The following is a 25,870-nucleotide window of genomic DNA, read 5'->3' as shown; positions in this document are numbered from 1 at the left end:
TCCACTCAGATCATCCCGAGAACGGAGTGGATTGCTTCTCACAGGTTTCCTAGACTTTAAGAAATTTATTCGGAATTCCACTCTTCCCAACGGCCTTATCGTTGTTAAGCTCTCGGATACCCTTCCGTCTAGCAATCAGTGAACAAAAAAATGCTGATTTTTTACCCCTTGCTAATCGCCGGCTCCACTCACTCAAAACAAAATCCCTTCGGTCGATTAACGTGCGCTACCGCACGAAACTAACTTCTAAAGAGCACTCATTAGACCGGTTCTCTTATCGACTATGCTGGACCAACGCACCTGATATTTAACAGGAACGGAAACACCTTTCTAATGGAATTAAAAGATTGAAAATGCAAAGTATATTTTTTGAGTTAGAGACATTTAAAAACAAACAAGTTGTTTACAAAAAAAGTTCAATAGCTTTGAAGTTGAGTTTTGATAGTTTGCGTAGAACGATTTTTCCCCCAAATATAATTCTCTATCACCGCTCGAGAGATTCTTAATCATGAACCATACACTCTGTATATGATAGAGTTCCCTGGTTTAATCCCAGCAAATGAGTCTGCATACTCCCACTACTTCAAGTGCGTTCGGAAACTCAACTCAGTTGAATGTTTTGAGACTGAGCAAGATGTATATAATTTTGTTCGATTGCATCCGTCGTCTTGATCCCCTACTTTTTAATAGTCAATCGCCAAAAAAATATATATTCAAGCGTTTCACCCACACTTGATTTTGATCGTGATTATTGAAACTTGAAGAATTATTAAAAAAATGAAATAGAAATTTGTTTAGTAGGAAATGCCACCCCCTGATTTTGCTGCTCGGGGTGGTTGCCCCCTTAGCACCGCCACTGTACGATGCAACAGAAGAGCATCAATTCGAACCATGTTAGATGCACTGCAGTGGCTTTTGGTGAGGTAACGTGTTTCATTTCTCACTCTACTCTTGATTCGTAAAGTGGTAAGTGAGCTTGTGTTAGAATATCTGCATTCACGAATTGTACGGGGTAGATACCTTCACCAGTATGACACCCGATCTGCAAACGATATAAGGCCAGCTTATTATCTGTTAGCATCCACGCAAAATTCTTTGTTCTACAAAGAGTCAAAATTTTACAATACACTGCTAAGAGATATTAAGGACGAGACTACTGTGAATGTGTTCAAAAGAAAATGTTTGTTTTTGTTTAAAATGGAATAAAAGTATAATTATGTATTTTTTGTGAAATATCTACTAGATAAATAATTATCAATCAATCAATCAAACTACCTTCCGCCTTTGGGTTAGCAGCGTTGATATTGAATCTAGCAAAAGCATAGGCGTTTGAATGGAATGGAACTACCGCGTAAATTCTATCACCTCAAATAACTTTTATTTGTCATTTCACTTATCTATCTTTAACGCTACTGCATCGGAAAAGACCAAAAAATAACCCGAAACGAAATGTAGAACAACAAAATCATAATTTTCCCGGTGCAGTAATTTTACCATACTATAAAGTTAAATGTTACGATACAATACTTAAACAATAAATTTTAACGCATCTATAGTTAATTTTATGTAAAATAATTTTACAGTAAAGATAAGTTTATATATCTTAACATTAAAAAAATCGAAACGAAGGACCCATTTCATATGAAATTGCTGTATAATTTTTCGCTGGCCAGTAAAATTTATTGTTACATGAAATTTTATTGTAGCATAAAACAGTAATATTGTTTTATGATTGTTTGTAGGGTAAATGCATAATGCATGCATGCAAATGCATTGTAAATTTCTATTATTGTAAATTTCTAACACATACGACCCGATTAATATTGCACATACACTGTTCGAGCAGTTGAGCTGAACCCACAACCGCAACTAACCTATAGCGTATTCGATATGCTTGTCGATACCCGTTCTCACGCCCCTGAATTTTATGATTCATTCTTTTTGTTTACTTTGTGCAGATAACATCAGTCAGCCAGTGACAATATACATATTCCCGTACGTCCCGTTTTTGCAATTTTCGACTGATTTGTTTTTATTGTTTATAATTATTGATTTCATTGGTAGCAGATAGATTTTCTATCGAAAGGAACGTTTAACACAGAATAACGACAGGTAAGTAGCGAATGTTTTTTATTTTGTGTGGAATAGATCGATCCAATTAGAGGAACTGCGATGCTGGAAAATGGTGGTTAGCTGGAACATAATTTTTCATCCAGTTCCATCCAGTAAAGACGATTCTCGCTTTTTGTTTGTCTTTCTCCACTTGATAAGACCTCTCAATTATGGTAACATTTCACGCTTGGTTTTGGCTGGAATGCCTTGTTTGAAAAGTTATTCGCAATGCTTCATCAGTAGAATGTAGCGGAACGAATGGGCGGTGATCGGAGAACGAGGAGTTTTTTTGCTACGTCAATCATGTTTTATGTAGGACAACTGATTCATCGTTGCTACTGATTGCACATCACCATAAGCGTGCAAAAAAGAAGGCGTCATAATTGTTAGAATCGTTCTTCCCACAGCCCGCATTTGTTTTCCTTTGTCTGTGCTTCCCCTGTACATACCCGTGATTTATTATTTTCCTATCCCAAACAGAAATTGAAAATCTGCTGGCTGGAAGAACGGTGTCAACGTTACGAGGAAGGAAGTGGAATGCCGAGACTGTACGATGATGATGAAGCACGAAGGCCGATCCTGGAACAAGACACGGATAACGAGGATCCGCCGAATGGGCTCCGGGGGAGAATTTTGCACCAATCCGACGACGATGAGCTGAGACAGGAACAGCCCGGCTGTGGGTCGAGTGTGTGTTGCAATCCCACTTCCGCTCTGCACAGGTTCATAGCCCTGATTCTGATGTGTCTGGTCGGATTCGGTGAGTTCGGAGAACTTTCAGTTTTGTTTTCATTTTGTAATTCTTTGTGGTTCAAGTTTGATTTATATAATTGCTTGAGATAGTGATGAAATAATGAGAGTTTGTTTTACGCGCAGGATCGTACTTCTGCTACGATAACCCGGGAGCACTGCAGGACAAGTTCAAGTCGGATCTGGATCTAACGACAACACAGTTTGTGTGGCTATATTCGATTTACTCGTGGCCGAACGTGATACTTTGCTTTATCGGTGGTTTTCTGATCGATCGGGTGTTTGGCATCCGGCTGGGGACGATCATCTACATGTTTATCTTACTAATTGGTCAGTTAGTTTTTGCCACCGGAGGACTGATTAATCAGTTCTGGCTGATGATACTTGGACGGTTTCTTTTTGGGTTAGTATTTAGGATTAAGATTATGAAGATATTTTGGTAAATTTTTATTTGATTCTAGAATTGGTGCGGAATCGTTGGCGGTTGCACAGAACAATTATGCTGTACTTTGGTTCAAGGGCAAAGAGTTGAATATGGTCTTCGGACTGCAGTTGTCGTTTGCCCGTGTGGGTAGTACGGTTAACTTTTTGGTAATGGTTCCGGTTTACAACTACGTCCGAAGTATGGGCTACAAGGGACACCAATGCACGGGGGTGGTACTTTTGATGGCTACACTAACCTGTGTTATGTCGATGCTCTGCGCGCTGATACTAGGTTGGATGGATAAACGAGCTGCTAGGATCCTTCAGCGAAACGACAACCCACCGGATGGAGAAGTGGTCAAACTTTCCGACATCAAAACGTTTAAAATTAGCTTCTGGATGGTGACGGTTATCTGTGTCGCTTACTACGTGGCCATTTTCCCATTTATTGCGCTAGGAAAGGTATTTTTCATGCGAAAGTTTGACTTTTCCCCTGAGGACGCAAACACGGTCAATTCCATTGTGTACATTGTTGCTGGCGTGGCGAGTCCAGTGTTTGGGCTGTTGGTCGATCGCACCGGAAAGAATGTTCTGTGGGTATGCGTGTCGATTGTTGTGACAATGATAGCACATGGTTTGCTGACGTTCACGTTCTACAATCCGTACGTGGCGATGATTACAATGGGAATGGCTTACTCGATGCTGGCCAGCAGTCTATGGCCACTGGTGGCACTGATAGTGCCGGAGTACAAACTCGGAACGGCCTATGGAATGTAATAGAACTCAGAACATGTTTTTGATGATCAAAATTAATAATTTTCATTATTCTACAGCTGCCAATCGGTACAAAATCTAGGCCTGGCGGTGATTTCCATGATTTCCGGATTGATTGTCGATAAGGGAGGCTACTTCATGCTGGAAATTTTCTTCATAGGTTGGCTAGTCAGTAAGTATCTTGTTGAGGTGTTGGTATTGCAAGTTAAAAGAAACTATTATTTGTTGTTGCCTGAGCAGTTTCCCTTTTGGCGACCATCGTCATTTGGTTGTACGATGCGAACGATAGTGGAACCTTGAACATGACTCCGGCGGAACGTCAACTTTACGCTAACAAACTGTAAGTATCTTTTCTTTGATTGAGTTTTGGTTCACTTTAAGAATTGTCTACTGATTGTGATATGACTAGACGAGCGTTTTGCGTCTTGAACAAACTTAATGTAGGATTTAGGTTGGGTTTTAGAACTGTTAGGGACAGACACGTTTAATAAGCAATCCAGAGGCCAGACTTCAGATCGCCACGCGACCGAGTTCCCGTGTCATTATCAAACTGGAATCATCCTGATATGAAAATTCGAATCATTTTAGAGTCTATAATCAACATTTGTTTGTCATCAATACATCCCTAAAATGACAGTGAGAGTAGTTTGTTCTCATTTTCTCTGACTGACGTCCACCGACTACAAATATTAAAGAAAACCCTGATTGAAGAGAATATATAGATATAGATGGACTATGACTTCTTCCAACGAATTTCTACAAACGTTTACAACACGTATTTCAAATCATTCCAAACAATTGCACATATGCGCGGCATGTTTGTTCTATACACACGTCGCTATCAACGGTGCTCTGTTTGCAATAGATGTTTATTCCAAATTGAATCTCGTTCTCAGGTCGGGTCCAAGGTTTATCGACTATGGCGCTCTCAGAGTGGAACGTTGAGAAACACACAACCGATGGGACCTTGGTGGACGAATAGCAAATTTTAGATAGAATAATAAAATAGGAAATCGTAACAAGTAATCTTCAGTGTACTCATTTTATCCCTATCTTCATATAACACTGACTTGCTATGATGTTCTACTAGGCGGTTCGCTTGGTTGAAGGATACTTTTCCAGACAGTTCAAACAGTTATCGTGGGTTAAGTTCAGTTAAGTCAGAGATGGTTCTCAGTCAATGGTTAGGTTTTGTAGTTTGCTAAAACATGACTTATCAGATACGCGCAGTCGCATTTTTACACGACTGTCTTATTCGGTTTACGATCATTCAATTTCTTTGATTTCGCATATCCAAGATTTTTTTGCAAAACTGTTGCTCGGGTATTTGATGGCCTCTAAGAAATTAGAAGTTTTATTTGTTGGGTATATTTTCAAGCAAGAAATTTGTGATTTAAGATTGAGGAGAAATTTTTGGGATAATTTGATAACAACAATGAAATTTAAGTAAAGTATCTATCGAAACTAAAATACCATAAACGTATAACTGCAATCAATCGCTAACTTTTCCTTCTAGAGTGAAGCCTTCGGTACTAGATCTTGCCGAACTGAACGAAATGATGCCTGAAATACATAAAAGTTTTCCCACTACTTTTCAGCCTACGGGAGGACACCAGGGGTCGTTCCTCACTGGACAACATCCTGTCGGTGGCCCCGGAGGGTTCACTGAATGCCGATCACGAGGAGCAACTGTTCTCAACAGCAGCAGCAGCAGCAGCAGCAGCAGCAGCTCCGGAATCCATTCGAAATCGGTACGTCAGTCGGGTGCTGGACGGTGCCAACCAGAGTGACTCGGAGCCGCTGATCGAGTGAGACGACTAGCTAGACTAGCACTCGGGAGAGGTATTTTGTATTAGCAAAGTGATTTCGAAGCCATTCCGCCGGCAGGGAGCGTTTGATCGGTTTCGTGTTTTTCTGTTTTTGTGATTCTTCGTTGTTTCAGTGTCGGACGGGAGCTGAACAAATTTATCTACATGTCTTGATTATGATGCAAATCAAAAGATATATTTTATAGGTTTAGACACATTTAGAAAAAGAAAACTGTTTAGGTTTAGCATCGATTATGTTTAGCACAATTTACAATAGTGATAGGAGAAAGTGAAAATCAAACCGAAAATCTATGAGTGTATACAAACTAATTGTTAATCCAATAATCGTGTTAAAAAGTATTCGGAGATATTTTCAGAATAAAATAACAAAAGATAGATGTTTCTAATTGTTATCAGTATAGTCTGGATAAGTGTATATTTTACTAGCAGAGTGTAGTCGTTATTTCGATGGGATTTTTTATTAGCATGTAACTAGAAATGAGGGAATATGATTAAAGTGCTTTCGAGAAGAAAAACTGCTCTTGAGCTCGATTTGGCCATAAATATCGAAATTGATCCATTAAATATCACAATGAGCGGAAATATGCATTTGAGACCTTCTTAAAAGCACTGATATTAAACGTAAGATTGACTTATCATATACACCTAAATAAACATGAAAACATATCCTACCCGAGAAGAAAAACATCTCAAGCTGTACATGAAATTGTTTAATCTAGTATTCGTAACAATACAAAAACCGACAGAATACTGAATGCCAAATTCAATTACCTAGTTATTGCTGAATGTTTAGCCGATACAAGGCTCGATAACAAAGACAGATGATTAAGCTCCATAGAAGCATAGTTTGAACGAAACTGACATCCGATCAAATCTGAATACTTTGGAAAATGAGAACTACTTTCGCGATATACTGTATAATGAGGATAAATTTGAAAATACAAGCTGTACAAGCATGAACCACTGTTTTTGTTTTATTAAACATGTTCAAAGTAAGTTCTGTCGCTTGTTTAATTTTTTTTTAAAGCGATAGGATTCCATAAAAGTGGTGACGGCACACCACCTTCAAGACATCCCCGGGAAATCTGTTTCTTGGTCTCTTTTTGTCTTAAAGATAAGCATTGCGTTTTTTGCCCACGAGTTTTCCGCAGCTACCTCGGAACCTCACTTGATCCATGAAATGGCTCGACCTTTGAGCCGTTTAGCTCTCGAGTCTTCTCTTGCTTTTCGTCTTCATCTATTACGTCGCTATTTTGCTCTCGTCTCAGTGAGCCGTTTAGCTTTCATGAGCCATTAGGCTCCTGTTTCCGTAAATCATTTAGCTCCCAGCCTTATCACGATCTACTCGGATAGTCTCCGGCGGGGAACTCGTCCTACTCCAATTGAGAGCTCCCCGACGAAGGAATTTATTCCGACACCGATACCCGTTTTCTTGAGCCATTTAGCTCCCAGCCTAATCGAGATCTACTGGGATATTATACAGCGATGAAACTACCCTACTCCGATTGATAATTCCCCGGCGGCGGAATTTTTCTATCCGATGTCTATTTCGTGAGCCAATTAGAATCTTCTCTACTGGTGAATTCCTCGGGAGTAGATTTATTCAAATCCCGATGCTTGTTTTCGTGAGCCATTTAGATCCCGACTTCTACTCGATCTAGTCCCCGGCGGTGGACCTAGCCTACTAAACGGGCCGGCCAGTAGGTGCCGAGCTCTGTCCAGTGATTCCGGGTGGAGTGTAGCTTCCGTTTTACTGGCGCTCCGACGACGCTGCTGGCTTTTTGACGCGGTCTACTCGATCTAGTCCCCGGTCTAGGCTACTCACGAATTGCACGCTAGGGTGTCGAGGACGGTACGGCGATTCCGGTGGAGTCTGACATCCGGTTCGCTGGTGCTCTGATGACCTGAACCTGGTGCGACGTTGCGCACTACTCAATTGGTCCCCGGCGGTGGATCTAATCTACACCGACGAAGAGTTCCTCCGGCGCCGGGAGTTCTTCCGAGACCCGATTTGTGGTTTCACGCTGGCTTTCTAACCGGTCTTTCGGCCCTTCATCTGCAGCTCGGAGAGTATACTCGTAACCACTCTGTTGACAGCGTCCTAGATATGCTCGTCGTGGTACATCTCTTCGACGATATTGACCACTGTCCAAGCATAACCCTTCGAACTTCTTCGAACCTAGGGCTGTTTCGGTATCTTGCACGTTTACGCACTCCGGGCAAAGGGGTGACGAAGCGTGTCCAAACCGATGCAGGTACTTGGAATGGAAAGTTCACCTCTCCATGCTTCCTATGTATCCAAGCAGACCCATTTGGAATGAGTCGGTGGGTCCACCTTCCTTTTTCGCGTTGTCCCACTCTTACTGCCACTTAGCCAACGAGTCCGCTCGGACCAATCTCCTTGCATTACGTGCATATCTTCGCTGGCGCTGATCAGACCTCCGTCTTGTGGTGAGCCAGCTGTCATCCAGGTTTCCACGATGCCTATTATTTCTGCCGTAAACATCTCCACCTCCAGTGTCAACACTCTGTTGTACATTATCACGTCATTGTTATCACCCTCATTCTTGTTTACGACGAACACGAGATTCGATCAAAAGCAGATCGAATGAATTGTAAGCCCATTTGATTTTACTGTCGTAAACGAGAATAAGAACCGCATTTGTTCGACACTCGCATTCCGGAGCGTTGGACCGTGTGCGGAGCCTTGAGGTGACACTAATCGACCTCTGTTCCATGGTCGTCTCATCGACCAGTACTCGGTTCTGAAAGTAACTTTTCAGAACCTTGTATAGATAGTCCGGAACCCACATTCTGCGCAGCACTACGGCGATAGCCACTCAGCTGACGTTGTTGAACGTGTTCTTCATGTACATGTATATATGTTATGTTTTTATAGAGCAGAACATATCTCCAAAAGGATCCTGAGATCAGAGTACGGGGTTGGCGCTCCATTACTTCGGGAAGTGGTTATTTTATGTGTATAGCGCCCACGCTAGTCTAACTACTTTGTAGTTAATTCCTCTAAAATTAGTTCCTTCAATAGAGTGCCACTTCTCGACACAACAATAGTCTCCGTCCATCTACACAACGTGGGCCCAGGCACATAGCTAGAGGGGGGGGGGGGGGGGGGGGCTAGGGGGCTACAGTCCCTCCCGAAATGTTTTGAAAATAAATTTCAAAAACATGATTATCAACGACTTAACAATTTTGTAACTCGTTTGGTGTGAACAAATCATTGAGAAATAGTCAAAGAAGATTGTTGTTTCCAACTACCAATGGTCACGAAGCTCAGTGTGGTTTATAATTCTGCCCGAGCCAGTGCAAAGCGAACCACAAAAATAGCTACTTTTATGTTGTGTGCCTTGTCTTAAGAACAAGGGAAACTGCTACTATACTTCTTGCCCTAGTAATCTGTCGAGATGAGAAAGTCGCAGAAGCAAGAAGTGGTACTCCTGCCAAATACTGTGATTATTGATGACCCGCATAAGACCGAGTATTCGTGATGAGAAAAAGGTTCTGAAGGTGAAATTTGAGGTTAGACTTACGATAGTTGCCTTTATCGAATTCTACTATCTCAGGCATTCAGCGCTCATCGCGTTCATCAAATTGGCCCAGACTAAACCATTCATTTTGAACAATATAAAACACTTAGTTGTATGTGACAATGCTTTAATTGAGAGCTTGAAATATATGGACGGTGAGAAAATCAATGTTCGGTTACAAGATCGGATACCGCTTACACAAGTACAGTACAAAGCAGTACAAAACATAATGCAGTAGTACAATCACACATAGTATTCTTTGCATATATCAAGGACAAACCAATTACAAATACTAATATATTTGGACAAACTATTACGTTCTAGTTCTGTAAAAAACGGCACATTATGGTTTACCCTGATCAGGAACCGCTGAACACCAAATATATTAAATTTGTGGCACCTGTTCAGGTAATATTGACAACGGTAAAAGCTGCGTCAAGTATCTCAGAAGCTACAGCCAGTAAATTGAGAAAATTCACACTCGTAAAGGCAACAAGCAAGAAAGAACTCATCTGTTCGTGAACATAAAGGCAGCAACCACTATGATGACACGGAAGGGTTCAATAGCGAGATAGATATGAATGACCCCAGTTTGTGAGGATAAAATATTTCCCCGCCTCGTAAACAGGTATTCACGTACAATGCCTAAGAGCTTGAGCGAGATCTGCTGGACAACCATTAAAACTCGTTTTATTATTTTATTGTTGGAAATAGATTGAAATAGATAAAAAAAACCACTGCTCCGATTAGCTAAAGCATTGAACCGAGTCCACTAAATGAATTTTTAAATTTATTTAAAAAATAGTAGAAGTATTATGGACGACTGAGATCTAAAACTCTCCAAAAGTACGCTTCATCCCAATTGATTGTCACGTTGAACAAAACTCAGATGTAAGACTCGATATTGGCAACTCTATTTTCAATTTAAATGCAAAGTTTTTTAACAGCACCCAATTTGAATTTCCGTATTAGGTCTGTGCACTCTGTACTCTCAGTATAAATACTAACTATTACATTCAAGCGCACTACGCAAAAAATATTTCAATTTACCGAGAACGATATAGCCGAGACGACAGTTTTTGTTTTTACGTCATTTTAACGCAATATCATTTTCATTGACATTTAATTTGATTTTCATGGGAGGAATCCGTTCCGTATTAAAACACTGTTGCGACTAAAATGTTGTCACTGGTTGAATTTATAAGTCCAACAAATTCGATTTCATATTTTTGGTAGAGTAGAATGCGGTTAAATAGGTATGGGGGTACAATAGGTATAGGGCTAATATAATACAGAGCTCTGCAAATAATGTAGCAAAAATAAAGTTACATTATTGCAGACGTTGCTCATCTTCTGTGAATTAGATACACGGTAGAGTACATCGATGCCGACAGTCATATCGGCTGTTACCATGGATCAGTTGTATTAGTTATTGTTCTGCGAAAACGATGTAATACATCTAATCACCTATCTCTAGCTCATTCAAATTAACTACCTCGGCTCGGTACACGCCTTAGCGAAACCGTCCATATGGTTCGCATGTGTCGTGAACGCCGAGAAACACCCAGCTAAAGCAAAATATATTCAATTGTTTATTGATAGAACCTTTCGCTTTACAAGCGTTTTTCCCTACGTCCAGTGCTATCTATGGGCACACACCCTCTGCCCGAGTAGCGACCAATTCTAGGTAGCCTCTCTGTCTCTCTCCAATTGGCTTTACTCAGAATAATCAAAAATACAAACATGTCGCGCAACATGCCAGCGCATATAAAATAAGCCTTGGGAATTAATAAAAAAACATTCTTAGTCTTACCTTATACACAGCGAGCAATCCTTACCTTCGAAAAACCAAAGGTAGCCAAAAGCTACCAGATGGCGACCGTGAAAAAGAAAAAGTGAAAACGGTGCAAACCAACAAACGAAAAACTCAGTTGCATGAAATCGAGCAAGGGTGCCACAGAAAAATAGCCTCTAACTGAATAATATACTTGGAAATGTGAATGTATCAATTTTGAACAGGAGTGATAAAAGTTCGTTATAAGGATGTTTACGAGAAGTTAAAGTTGATCCTGAACGTGATCGGTTTGTTGATGTCATTTTTTTGAACTATGAATCGAGAAAAGTTCGATTCCGAACAAGTGACGTTTTGAAATAACTGGTTATACCTGGATAAGGACATTCAAGTGTTTGACAGTGGCAACAAATTCAGACTACTGATTGGTGATCGATAAGCATGCAAGTTTGCTTTTGGCAATGAAACAAACGTGTGAAATCATCCACACCGAAGAAGAATTAGTGCCACACAGAGAACTAGTGCCACGTAGAGATTGACTAATCATGAACCAAGGAAACGGAGACACCCGCATAACACCATGAGGAAGTGAAGCAGCTGTACGGCAACAGTTTGGTAACTATGCCACCACCACCGCCGCCGATGATGGCCCCGTCGTCACTGAAACCAGCTGCGCCGGTGGCGGATCGGGAACCGGGCAACGCACAGGCAGACCGAACCAGCCTACATGCCTACACACCCGCCACAGGCCCACGAGTTGTTACAAATTAATTCGACACGTAGCAGTACCTCTCCCTACTCGGACGGTTTGGGTGCATGACTGTCGGAGAGTAACGGTGATACTAGCAACAGCAGCATAATCCGGAGGTAAGAGTTCGATGAACAGAAAACGCTGTTTTCTTTCCAATGCATGAAATACAGATGTCACCGGAGAAGATGTAAATCATGTAATTAAGAAGGCAAGGAAATCGCTTGCAAGTATAGATCAAGTTTAGAATGCGCATAAATTAGAGATAAAACAGACAAACAGATAGACAAGTTAACATACGCATTTGTTTTTGCATGCTCATGCAAAGGTTACGAGAAATAGACTCGCACCTTTGCAGGATACAGCTAAATTTAAATAAGAGCAAGGGCAGGGCTAGAACCCTACAAGGTATTCTAGAGAAAAAGGAAGAAATTTCCGATCTCTATAATGAATACAAAAGCAAATTAAATAAATTAAAACATCGGATATCGCACGAAGAGTGGAACATCGAATGCGATAAGTTTCTAAATTTAAAAACAAAGTACCAAGCATCATTAGAGATCTTGGATACAACAACAATATTAAAGAAAACTACTTTAAAAACTCTAGCTAAAACAGCCATATTTTGCAGACGGCTATCGGCAGGTAAACCAAAAATGCCTGACTTTGATATTAAAACTGCGACAGCCATCGTACAAAAGTACGATGGAACTGCTGACGAGTTGGAGGCATTTATCGACTCGGCTCAGTTACTAAAAGAAATGACATCGGCAGAACATATGCCGATGGCAATAAAATTTCTTAGAACTAGATTAACGGGTAAGGCAAGACTTGGCCTACCCATTAACTTAGTATCAATTGATGCACTTACAGCGGATGTAAAAGCCCGCTGTGCATCAATCAAAACCCCAGACGAAGTTCTCGCTAAATTGAAATTTTCACAACAGCGAGGACCTCTCAACAAATTTTGTGATGAAGTAGAAGAATTAACACTTCAACTGCAAAACACTTATATAGAAAGGCAAATTCCAGGTGATGTAGCAGCTTCAATGGCTACAAAAGCTGGAGTTAATGCCCTAATTCACGGTTTAAAAAACCATGAAACACGTACTATACTTAAAGCAGGAAATTTTTCCTCAATAAAAATAGCCACACAAAAAGTATTGGAGAACTCGGAGCACGAAAGCCACAGCGTACCAAATGCACAAATTATGCATTTCCGGCACCGTCAACACTACGATCGTGTTGACAACACACGAAATTATCGTGGCAATACACGTGTTAGAGATTTTGATAGGCGACGTCCCAATGCACAAACTAACCGATATAACACATATGGTAACATGCAACACAATACTCCTAATAATACACAAGCTAACCGATTTAGCACAAACGGGGACACGCAGCAATTTTACCAAAACAATAACAGAGGACGAGGAAGAAATAATTCGACTCCTCAGCATAACAATTACCGCAGTAAGCAAGGTCAGGGACGATATATATATGTCACTGACTCAGCACCAAGCAGCCTACCTGATCAACCAACAGCGGACCTGATCCAACCACCGCCCAACCATCCTTTTTTAGGAAACGGGCAGTCTACACATTAAACGTAGCTGCCTCGAATTTCATAAAGCTCAAATTGAACAATTCGAGCAAGATGTGCACTATCCTGGTCGACTCAGGAGCTGACATATCACTCATTAAAAGCGAATGTATCTTGCCAGGTACAAGCATAGATACAACTCGCAAATACAAACTAAAAGGGATTATTCCTGGTGAACTGCAGAGCCATGGAATTACCAAATGCATCTTTTACATGCAAGACACACCTATTGAGGGTACTCTGCATATAATTAACGATGATTTTCCTATACCAACCGATGGTATTATTGGAAGAGATTTTTTGGCAACATACCGATGCTCGATAAATTATGATGCATGGTTGCTGTCAATGCATGTACATAACATAAATATAGATATACCTATACACAATAATCTAGGTGGCTCAACCTGGTTACCAGCTAGAGCAGAAACATATAGAATAATTAATAATTTTAATCCAGAAGGAGACGTTGTGTTAATTGCCTCAGAGATCGCTCCTGGAGTATTTAGCAGCAACGCAATTGTAAATAAAGAATCTCCTTATATAAAGATTGTAAATACCAATAACGAACCCGTTTTAATCAAACATTTGTTACCACAATATGAACATTTAACCAATTTTCAATTGGCGACGATCAGCGAAACTGATTCTCGGAATATTAAACGAAATGATGCTCTCCAAGAGGAGCTCAATTTAAAAAAATTTTCGGCATCTGCAAAAGATAGCCTTATTAAATTATGCAATAAGTATAACGATATCTTCCACCTAAAGGACGACACACTATCTGCAAGCAATTTCTATAAACAAAAAATACACCTGAGTGACAAATCACCAGTATATATAAAAAATTATAGAAACGCGCATAGCCAGCGTGAAGAAATGTGCCGTCAAGTGGACGACTTAATCAAAAATGATGTGATAGAACCATCTGTTTCTAATTATAATTCACCCATTATGCTTGTTCCAAAGAAAACAACTAGCACAGAAAAGAAATGGAGACTAGTTGTAGATTTTCGGCAACTAAATAAAAAATTACTAGCCGACAAATTTCCTCTACCAAGAATTGACGACATTCTTGACCAACTTGGCAGAGCAAAGTATTTCTCTACTCTAGATCTACAGTCCGGTTTCCACCAAATAGAAATCGAGAAAAAATCTAGAGAATTCACCGCATTCTCCTTACAGGAACGCGGACATTTTCAATTTAAACGATTGCCATTCGGACTCAATATTAGCCCGAATAGCTTTCAACGCATGATGTCAATCGCACTTAGCGGACTAGGTCCCGAGTGCGCATTTCTCTATATTGACGACATCATAGTCATCGGTTGTTCAATCAACCATCATCTTGCAAACTTGGAAAAAGTTTTTCAGAAATTAAGAAACCACAATTTAAAATTAAATCCATCCAAATGTAATTTTTTTCGAGCTGACGTAACTTATTTAGGTCACCACATTTCTGAAAAAGGAATTCAGCCAGATAAATCCAAATTTGATACGATCTGCAACTACCCTATACCTAAAAATGCAGATGACGTACGACGATTCGTCGCGTTCTGTAATTATTACAGGCGTTTTATAAAAATTTTTGCTCAGATAGCAAACCCTTTGAACAAATTATTAAGGAAAAACACTACCTTCGTTTGGAATATTGAATGCCAAAATGCATTTGATATGCTTAAAAATCAACTAATTTCCCCAACAATTTTACAATTTCCTGATTTTAACAAAGAATTTGTTCTAATAACAGATGCTTCCAAAATTGCATGTGGTGCTATCCTAGCACAAACATATGACAATATTGAATTACCAGTAGCATTTGCCAGCAGAACCTTCACGAGAGGCGAAGCAAATAAATCTACTGTAGAACAAGAGTTAACAGCCATACATTGGGCTATTAACTATTTCCGACCATATTTATACGGACGAAAATTCACTGTTAAAACTGATCATCGACCGTTGGTCTATCTTTTTTCAATGAAAGAACCATCATCTAAATTAACTAGAATGAGACTAGACCTAGAGGAATTCAGTTTTACGGTACAATATGTACAAGGTAAAATGAATGTAGGTGCTGATGCTCTTTCTAGAATAAATATCGACTCTGAAAAATTAAAACAATTAAATTTATACGTGGTGCAAACTAGAGCAAATACTCGCAAACAAACAAATTCAAATATAGACGCGATATCGAATGATGCTGAGCCCGATCAACTCAAAATCTACGAGTCGCTAAACAATGAAGAGGCATATAACCTCCCAAAATTAATGTTAACACAAGAAAACAACAAAATCCATATACAAATCATGGATAAAAGCTACAAGAGGGAATTGACTCCAGCGTTAACAGTCCCTAGCAAGCTATCAAAAAACCTAGGTCACATTTTACAAAATGTGGAATTACTGGCAAACAATAAAAAAATTACCACTTTAGCTCTAGCGCTAAATAGTGAGATTCTCAAGGATATGAATATTCAAGAATTTAAAGATAAAGGCCAACAAATATTGAAGAATGTATCAATAATTCTATATACTCGCCAGCAAATAATAGAAAATCCTGAAAAACAAAAAGCAATTATCAAAGCCAACCATGACACACCGATAGGCGGTCATGTTGGATCATATCGATTATATAAAAAACTTCGTTGCCAATACTATTGGCCAAAAATGAAAATACACATAAGAGAATATGTAAAAAATTGCCTAAAATGTAAACAGAATAAACATACTTACAAAACTAAAGAAAACCTCATACATACTCCTACACCTACTAAAGCACTAGATAGTATCTCAATAGACACAATCGGTCCATTTTCAAAATCAAACAGTGGTAACCGATATGCCATAACAATACAATGCGATCTGTCAAAATATGTAATAATCCAAGCGATTACTGATAAACAAGCAAATACGCTAGCAAAGGCACTTGTCGAAAATTGTATCCTTGTATATGGCGCACCCAAATTAATCAGAACAGATCAGGGAACAGAGTACAAAAATGAAGTATTCTTACACATGAATAAATTGTTAAATCTCAACCATCAGTTTTCTACAGCATACCATCCAGAAACAATTGGAGGTTTAGAGAGGAATCACCGTTGTCTGAATGAATACGTAAGACAGTTTATCAATCACGCCCAAACGGACTGGGATGATTGGCTGCCTTACTATGCGTTCTGTTATAACACTACACCTCACACAAACCACCAATACACACCATTTGAATTAGTATTTGGTAAACAGGCAAACATCCCACAAAATCTCATGTATTCCGAAAACACTCACACACAACCCATATACAATTTTGACCAATACCACGCAGAACTAAAATACAAACTACACTTAGCAGCACAAAAAACAAAAGCAATATTAGATAATACAAAGCAAATACGAAACTTAAGTCAAGAGAAAATAAGTAACCCAATTGATGTAAAACCTCTAGATAAGGTAATGTTGCAGAACGAAAATAGAAGAAAGTTAGATAAAGTATACCAAGGCCCGTACACAGTTATTTCAATTCAGCATCCAAATATTACCATACAAGAAGATACCACAGGTTTAAAACAAATTGTTCATAAAAACAGGATAATCAGATTATAAAAAAAAAAAAAAAAACACATACCACAAATGTACATCCAAAATATAAAAGCTATCTGGAGAGAAGCAAAAGCTACAAGTTTTTTTCGAATAATTTCACTTAGTTACATTATTCTTCCAAAAGGAGGGTGGTGTAATACATCTAATCACCTATCTCTAGCTCATTCAAATTAACTACCTCGGCTCGGTACACGCCTTAGCGAAACCGTCCATATGGTTCGCATGTGTCGTGAACGCCGAGAAACACCCAGCTAAAGCAAAATATATTCAATTGTTTATTGATAGAACCTTTCGCTTTACAAGCGTTTTTCCCTACGTCCAGTGCTATCTATGGGCACACACCCTCTGCCCGAGTAGCGACCAATTCTAGGTAGCCTCTCTGTCTCTCTCCAATTGGCTTTACTCAGAATAATCAAAAATACAAACATGTCGCGCAACATGCCAGCGCATATAAAATAAGCCTTGGGAATTAATAAAAAAACATTCTTAGTCTTACCTTATACACAGCGAGCAATCCTTACCTTCGAAAAACCAAAGGTAGCCAAAAGCTACCAGAACGAATTGTCTTTCGTCCTCAGTACAGTACATTTAATCAATGCATCAAATGTCAAGTGAGTTTTTTTCTTATGTAAACATTAACGCTGAACACTAGTATTGTGTTAATTTTTTGATAATTTTGTTTTTGAAAAAAAAAATACGGACATCAACATGAAACATACACTTGGGGGCACGATAGGTCAGCCGTTGGGGGGCACTGTAGGTCACTACTGATCGTCTCACAACTAAACAACCAAGTGAGCCGGACCGGAATTATCAACTTCAATTACACACTCTGACGACGACGAGGACACATCATTTGCAACATCTCATTTTCTTTCCTGAATGACGCCAATTTAATTTTTAAATAATCTGCAGTATTGATTCCCTTCAAATAAAAGTTGAACCGGTGATTTTCTAGACGTGTACATAGTTTAATTTATTCTCGAATATAGTGACCTATCGTACCCCCAGATTTTAAAAATATCGAAAAAGTACCTTCGTCTTATTGGATTTAGCTTGAGAAATATTTGGCCAGGCATAAAACCATTATTGCCAAAAAATATAATATTGGCTTAATTAAGGTAATCTTGTCGAGTCCCAATGGTTTTGCAAGATTGTATGTCAATAGAGCGAATGTTCTAATTTCTGCCTTGGCCTTGTAGAGAAATGAGTAGTTTTTTTTGCACGCACTTCACATGTTAACAAGCAAAATTACTGCTGTGCCTTTTGCCGTTGTTTCAAGGATCTAATTGCATAGAAAAATCAGCCTGTCTAATGATATAAATAGATAAATAATTAGTTGTTCTCACTTGTCTGGTAATATTGCCGAAAATAGTCTTTAATGTATTATATTATTGAAAATAATATAAATAAGCCATTTCTACAAATCGCCTGCCAAATCAGATGATTTGTAGCGATTTTCGACGTTCTCTTGTATTTGTATTTGAATAATTGAAGTCCAACTGACACTGAGTCTTAATAAACTAAACTAAAAAGAAATGACCTAAAATGGCAAAAACGGTTACGAAACTGTGTAGAATTAATAACGAAGTCGAAGATGTCGATATAATCGTTGAAGCGACGGGTCTTTTCTTATATCGGTCCGTTGGCAGCGTAGTTAGTGTGGCGCTGCAGCAGTGTTCGAGGACGGAGGACACGGTTGGTGCGTAGAGGAATTTTCCGGCGAGTGAAGTTATCCCGATATCGAGACACCCGACGTTCCGCTACTAGTAGCGTATGTTACATTCCCTCATGACCTATAAGGTTAAAAAATGTTAAACTCTAAATGAGAGATAGGGAGAGAGAAAATAAATTAGCCAAAGCAACAGGCCGTTTCAAATATCGAGTGTCGCTACCAAAGGCTAAACAACACTTTTTGCCAGGAATCCTCTCACACAGTGCGCCTCGCTCTTGGCGTTTGGCTCCATCCGCCCCAATTGGTAGCCACCAGGGTTAGAAAGGGCTCATCGTAGGCCTAAAAGGAGATATATAGATCTGCCGCATGTGTGGCCGAAGGACCAATACCAAACTGTAGAACGGGTGAGATAAATAAGCCGGGAACAAAGATCCGTGTCGTAAGACCGGAGTGCATATACCGGTCCGGAGAAAGAAGAAAAGTGTCGCGAGTAGCTCAGGCGGAAGAGTGGTTCCGTGTACCCAAACCCCTATAAACGGTGTTAATTATCTCGCGCACGAGGCCGGCTATCGAATCATCCGCCGGTAGTGTCTTCCCTACTCCCGTTTTCTACCCGGATAATTCGTAATATCTCACCCCGCGGTCCACAAAAGTTAACCGCACGGCTTCCCCCAAAACAGCCTGAAGATGCAGTGTCAGTGAGAGGCATGGTGAGTGTTGCACGATCGAGAAAAGTGGCGTGAACTCGGATCAGCGTGAAACGGTGGTCGGCGGAGAAGAAGAGTAGCAGATAGGTGCACCCCGAGGTTGTAGTCGAAGGTAAGTCGCATGCCTGTGCTACACGTATCGTCACGATCTACTTAATCTAGTCCCCGGCCTACTCTGGCGGATAGTTTCTTGGCATGATTGCTCTCCCGAAACCGTTGCTTGCTGTTCATCATGCCATTTCCACTGTAAGGTGGTCATGATCTGCATACCCACTCTGTTGATCGCGTTCCATGTGATTAGGTTGCTTATCATGTTGTGGACATTATTCTGGTTTCTGTCCGGCCCTCTCTCGATGCGAACCACTAAACAGCAGACGTCTCGTACTGCTTCTCGGACCGGCGACGTTTGCCATGATCCTCGCTGCCCCGGTCGTTGCCTTCTCCGAAATTTCGCAGACGTAGCCGACGTGGTTCTTGAAGCTCAACCGGTCGTCGATTATCCCTCCCAATTGCTTCGGTGTACGCTTCAATGCAATCACGTGGCCTCTGACGTCGACCTGCATCCACTGAACTGCTGAACGCCCGCCATGTCTCGCATTGACTTCTGCCCTTCGTTCGTCTCGCACAGCATTCGCAGACCCTCATTCTGTGCAGTGCTCCAGCGATGACTTCCCAGCTGGCGCCTGTTGAACGCATTCTTCATATCAATCGTAATATCGCTTCTGTTTAGATGTTTTCCCAGCACTCTCGAGCATTGTCCGAATTGTCTCCACTGTCGATGCTTCTTTGTAGAATCCGAACATCGTAGAATCGTCAGCCTGTTAAGGATAATTATTTCCTGGAGTTTTCCGAATGTATTCAGCAAACATTTAGGCCTATACGCGGCTGGATCTCCCGGTGACTTCGGCTTTAGCAGCAATACTAGCTTCTGTACCTTCCACATTTCGGGGAAGTTTCCATAATCTACACACTTCTGCAGCACATTGCGTTAGAAGGCGTAATAAGGAGAGCGAGGATAGACACGATCTTCAGGAAGTCCGTCCAGCTTCTTGGCTTCGCCGACGACATTGATATAATGGCACGGAACTCTGAGGCGATGTCGAAAACGTACATCAGACTGAAAGCTGAAGCCAGTAGAAGTGGACTTACCATCAACGTTTCGACGATAAATTACATGAGAGGAAGAGGTTCTAGAGACGACAGTGTGAACCTCCTATCCCGAGTTCGAATTGACGGTGACGAAATCGAGATGGTCGACGAATTCGTGTATTTGGGCTCACTAGTAACCGCCGGAAATGATACCAGCAGAGAAATTCAGAGACGGATCTTGGCGGGAAATCGTGCCTACTTTGGACTCCGGAGGATGCTCCGGTCGAACAAAATTCGCCACCGCACAAGACCCCCAAGCAACCCGAACTTCGGATAAAACTTAAAAAGTGCACTTTAAAGTTCACATAAAGTTCTTTGCGAACTTTACAGCTGCTTAAGCTTTAATGGAACTTGAAAGCTGCTTAAGCCGCTATTAAAACATAAAACGTATTGCAAAATTACTTAAAACGAGAAGCTTATGCAGCTCCCTTATACGAACTTTTGGTTGCTTGGGCCTGGACTATACTCGTGGGGGACTAACGCACTTTTGGAGTTTTCGAACGAAAGGTGTTGAGTACCATCTATGGTAGCGTGCAGATGGAAGAAGGAACGTGGCGCGTGCGAATGAACCGTGTGTTGCATCAGCTGCTGGAAGAACCATCCATCGCGCATACCGCAAAAATAGGACGTTTGCGGTGGGCTGGACACGTCGTAAGAATGTCGGACGACGACTCGGTGAAGATGGTTCTTGAGGGCGACCCTACAGGAACAAGAAGACAGCCAGCACGATGGATCGACCAGATAGAGGACGACCTGCGGACCCTTCGAAGACTGCGAGGCTGGCGACAAGCAGCAATGGACCGAGTGGAGTGGAGACGGTTTCTGCATACAGCAAGAGACAACAAGGCTCTAGCCTGAACGGTAAGGTATGTACGGATATGCAAGCTTTCAGCGCAACGTTTGCTATTACATTCGAACCTGAAGTTTTCTTTGCTTTTAGTCGCATCAACGCTTCTGTGAGCTCGTGGTTATTCACTTCCCAATAGTCCGTGTTTGCTCCATCTTATTCGCCGTACAGTATTGGTGGCCAGGTAGTTGGATCGTGCTTCGGGAAGAGACCCTCAACGATTATCTTTTGCTTACCAGGGCACATTTCAGCTGGAGTCGACGGACTCTTCATCTTCGCCATCAGGAAGTGCCGTCTACTTCTCGGCACAACTCCTTATGGCAATATGGCTTGCTAAGCTTGATCTCGCGTTTTAAAGCGTCCTTAGCTTCCCGAAACGCTACCTTGCTATCTGGTTCCGATGCTGTTCTTTGAGCCCACCTTATGGCTCTGAGGCAAACAGTGCATAGCGTACTGAGCGTCTTGTTCCACCAATCAGCTGGGGGCCGGTTGCTGTGAGGCTTCAGTTTTCGCGGCATTGTGGCGTCACAAGCCGTCGCAATACGTTATCGGTCCCATTGTCTAGCCGAAGTTCCTCAACGAAGATGTCTTTGTTGAAGGTTTTCGTTTTCTACTTTTGCTCGTCGGTCGTCCTTCCCCATGCTAGAGCTTCCTGCAGGATACATTCTCTTGTGTTGGTTAGTCTACTGCCCCACTCCGCAACCCAGGCATTGAAGTCACCACCAGCGGCACATGAAGACGCCGTTGATTTTGGCGATAGCGAAGTCTTTCGTTTACAACTTTTCAACAGTTAACTCGGAGCCTAACTTGGTCCATGAAATGGATCGACAATTTAGTTCCCGATATTCCTCTTGCTTTCCGTAATTCTCTGCGTACTGCGCTAGCTATGTAGCTGTGGTTTCTGTGAGCCATTTAGTTTCCAGCTTCGTCACGTTCTACTCGGATAGTCCCCGGGGTATAAACTTACCCTAAACCGCCTTCCCGGGCAGCGGAATTACTCCCGAAACTGATACTCGTTTTCTGGGGGCATTTAACTCCCAGAATTTATCAACATCTACTCGGATATTTCCCGGCGGTGAAACTATCCTTCTCTGACTGACAGTTCCCCTTCGGCGGAATTTCTCTCGGCATGGATGTCCCTTTCGTGAAATAATTAGCTCCTAGTTTTGTCACGATACAAGTGAATCATTTAGTTTCCCGTTTCGTCGCGATCTATTCGACGAAGTCGTCGGCGGTAGACCTAGCTTTCACAACGAGTCAACCGAGGTATCGTGCGATCCCAATTTTTTTAAAACTAATGTCAATTCCGAGAAGTCAACTGTGGTAAACTTTTCTACATCAATTTAATTTAGATTTAATCTCAACGGGTCCATCGGTTTCAGTATCTTCAATGTAAATATCATCGTTTCATATTCAATTCAATGATCCTGCTTAAGTTGATGGTGTAGAATTAGCTGCTATCCAATAATTCCTTGGGTCATTAATATTTTATTCGTCATTTCAAATATCCTCAGTTCCATCGAGGCTATTTATTGAATGAAATATGAAGTGTTTAAGGGAGTTCCTTAGTTTTTATCTGAAAAAGAATTTCCGTATTACTTCGGTTTGGTCTCATTGCTCCATTTCGGGCAATGAAAGAGTGGACCCTTTGACTACTCTGACCCAGTTTTCGAATCAAATAAATAAAAATATTTAACTATTCACTGGCATGCTAAAATCTATTAAACGCTTTTATTCGTTCAACTCATCCGTCAATTTTTTAATTTTCAACGGCAACAGTGTGTTCATTTCTTTACAAACTCCCATTTCCGCCTTAAACTGAGCACCAACGGTTTCATACTGTTCACAATGCTTGACAAAGTTATGATAGTAACGGAAGCTGTTCTTCACGTTGGCAAGCTGTAGTCGTTTGTCGGGTGTGATGACCTTATAATACAGCCGACCGATGTGGAAGAATGCGAACAAAATTGGCTGCAGCTCGGATTCATCGATGCCGGTTGGGACTTCGAGCGTATCGAGCGGTACCTTGTACGATTCGAGAAACTTCTGAAACTTGCCGATACTTTTCTCGCACAGTTTATTGATTTTGTTAAGAGCATGTGGCGTAGGTCTTTCATTTGATGCGAGTGATTCCAGCTTGCTCAACTTTGCATCCAATATCTTAGAATAGGTTAGTCCCAGCTCGTACCAAATTTCTCTGAAAAAAATGCAGTTTTGAAATCACAATCTATTTGGAAACAACTCTCCTATCACCTGCAAATAGTCTGGTAGTATGTAGCATTCAAGGTCTGATCAAGTTCCTCTAGCTGATCAATGCATCGTTTGTACAGCTTGCACTGGTTATCTTCGTTGTCGTCGAAAAACGCTAGCTGCTTGTACAAGGAGGCAACATCCTGAATAATTTTGGCGTATTGCGAAGCTTCCGTTTCCTTGGTGTAATATTCTTTGGCTTTATTCAACCACGCCAATCCATTACACATTACAAGTTTTGCATCCTCGAACGTCAAACAGAACTCGTCCGTTATTTGATCCTCGTAAACCGAGAGTCCCTCTAATCCAATAAATCGATCGATGTCCCTGACTGGGCTCAAACCATCTGTCGACTGCGGCTTCGATGCACGTTCATTGTCATCGTCGTCATCCCTACACAATCGTTCCTTCGATGCTGTTAGAATGTGAATACCATACTTGGCCCAGCAGCGGGCAATATCCGCAGACCGATGCCGGTGCGTTTCAACTTTCTCTGCCTTGGCTGTAGGATTAGTTTCCTTCGGGATCACTTCTTCCTCGAAGCGGTCCAACATGTACGAGGCAGCGGCCAGTAGGTGCCTTGCTTGGCTTAAATAATCCTTCGGGAAGTAGTACTGTGACAAAGTGGCCGAGTTCAGGGCCCAATCAACGTGTTCGTAATCATTATAATCTAACTGTCGCTTTAATGTAAGATGACAAAAGTGGGCCGACTTGACAAGGTCTTCCAAATAGCCATAAACCTGTGCTAGATAGTACAAGGTTAGGGTGTGAATTCTCTCTAATAATTGCAGTCCTTTCCCTTTTTCGATTTCGTCCTTGGTTCCGAACAGATCCGACATCGTCAATGGTTCGATTTGACGGCGCTTCCCTTCCTCGTATGCTTCCTTCGCCTTGTCCAAGTACCGATTGGACTCTTCAAAGTTCCCCCAGTTGCAGTACAGGATCCCAAGTTGATTGAGCACCTCGATATAAGCATTAACGGCATGGGGTTTCTCGGTATCATCACTTATCAACTCCAGCGCTTCCTTCAGCGATAGCTCTCCGTTACTTAATTCCTCAGTGAAAATCGAAATTCTGCCGATATCCTTCAGAACATTAGCCAGTATGCAGCGTACCGTAAGTGCAGCATCCGAACCCACATCAAGCACTTCAAGTAAATCCTTTAGCTTTCGTCGTACATTCTGTAGAATATCCCTGGCGGCGTAGTGTGACCGGAATGGTTCCGTCGGCGGGTCATTCTTGCTGTCCTCATCGATTTTCTTGTGGGCCTTTTCGTACTCTTCACGAATATCGGAGAGACTTTCCTTGGTGATAACCATTGCACTTTATTGCAACCTAGGCACTCGATCGATAATCAATACTTTTTTGCGCACAGCAGCACTAACTGCATGCAGATACACTGTGGGTGGTTGGGAGTGAAATTGCAACCCGTCGTCGTTGCGGGAATCAAAACAACTTTATATGCTGTCGGCGGAGTTTGACAGCGAGAGGGGAACCCTGCTGATGAGGTCGAATCGTCATTACACCGCTTGCCGAAATTGTGAACACGCTGCGCACAAATACACAAACTACGCGAAATAAATATTTACTCTCACAGAATAATAAATAATATGATGGATATTACTGTACTTATATTGCTTTAGATTTATATAAAATTTGCAATAGGGGCAAGTGGGGAGTTCTGAGCATTATTTTGTGATCAAAGAATAATTAATTTACCTTCAGACAAAGAAACGTCGGTCTACTAATTCTCGAGTCAAACATCAATAATCATTTAGTATCAATTTAGTCATTAATTGAAGCATAAATTTCTATTTTTATTTCATAAACCTGTAGAACTTATCTTTCTAAATTTAACAATATATATATGTTCAACCTTCAAAATTTTAGAATGATTTTCAATTGATTTACCGAAAAAATGTAAACACGACATCGTTTGACACTATCGATCTTCCTTGACAGTGAATTGAGCCACATGGGTTAGCATTTTTGACAGTTTTCCTAGCAAAAGGATAGAGGTCAAGGTAGTTCAATGGAAGGCGTGCTCGTGATAATTAAATTTTGTA

The 25,870-nt window shown here is 41.0% G+C and overlaps 2 protein-coding genes across 2 annotated transcripts; one reads left to right on the top strand and one right to left on the bottom strand.

The window, feature by feature from the left end:
• The first annotated feature begins 1,954 nt into the window (after nucleotides 1-1,954).
• Nucleotides 1,955-6,848, top strand: LOC131679593 (major facilitator superfamily domain-containing protein 1-like). The gene is made up of 7 exons (XM_058960332.1): nucleotides 1,955-2,112; nucleotides 2,593-2,872; nucleotides 2,989-3,265; nucleotides 3,324-4,058; nucleotides 4,119-4,231; nucleotides 4,300-4,399; nucleotides 5,658-6,848. Exons 2-7 carry the CDS (start codon nucleotides 2,650-2,652, stop codon nucleotides 5,869-5,871), a joined length of 1,662 nt encoding a protein of 553 aa, XP_058816315.1. The 5' UTR covers nucleotides 1,955-2,112; nucleotides 2,593-2,649; the 3' UTR covers nucleotides 5,872-6,848.
• Nucleotides 6,849-23,251: 16,403 nt separating this feature from the next.
• Nucleotides 23,252-25,270, bottom strand: LOC131681813 (KIF-binding protein). Its single transcript, XM_058962866.1, has 2 exons — nucleotides 23,808-25,270; nucleotides 23,252-23,751 (listed from the first exon to the last, which is right to left on the bottom strand). Exons 1-2 carry the CDS (start codon nucleotides 25,121-25,123, stop codon nucleotides 23,286-23,288), a joined length of 1,782 nt encoding a protein of 593 aa, XP_058818849.1. The 5' UTR covers nucleotides 25,124-25,270; the 3' UTR covers nucleotides 23,252-23,285.
• Between the last annotated feature and the right edge of the window lie 600 nt (nucleotides 25,271-25,870).

The sequence above is a fragment of the Topomyia yanbarensis genome, chromosome 2 (genome assembly GCF_030247195.1).
Source record: "Topomyia yanbarensis strain Yona2022 chromosome 2, ASM3024719v1, whole genome shotgun sequence".
NCBI lineage: Eukaryota > Metazoa > Arthropoda > Insecta > Diptera > Culicidae > Topomyia > Topomyia yanbarensis.
The sequence above is the reverse complement of the archived record's forward strand: the minus strand, read 5'-3'. Positions and strand labels throughout refer to the sequence as shown.

Coding starts and splice junctions, on each gene's coding strand:
- LOC131679593 (XM_058960332.1), top strand. CDS start 2,650: ATGCCGAGACTGTACGATGATGATGAAGCACGAAGGCCGATCCTGGAA. Junction 2,873..2,988: donor GATGTGTCTGGTCGGATTCG/GTGAGTTCGGAG, acceptor TTTTACGCGCAG/GATCGTACTTCTGCTACGAT. Junction 4,232..4,299: donor CTTCATAGGTTGGCTAGTCA/GTAAGTATCTTG, acceptor TTGCCTGAGCAG/TTTCCCTTTTGGCGACCATC.
- LOC131681813 (XM_058962866.1), bottom strand. CDS start 25,123: ATGGTTATCACCAAGGAAAGTCTCTCCGATATTCGTGAAGAGTACGAA. Junction 23,752..23,807: donor TACTACCAGACTATTTGCAG/GTGATAGGAGAG, acceptor CATTTTTTTCAG/AGAAATTTGGTACGAGCTGG.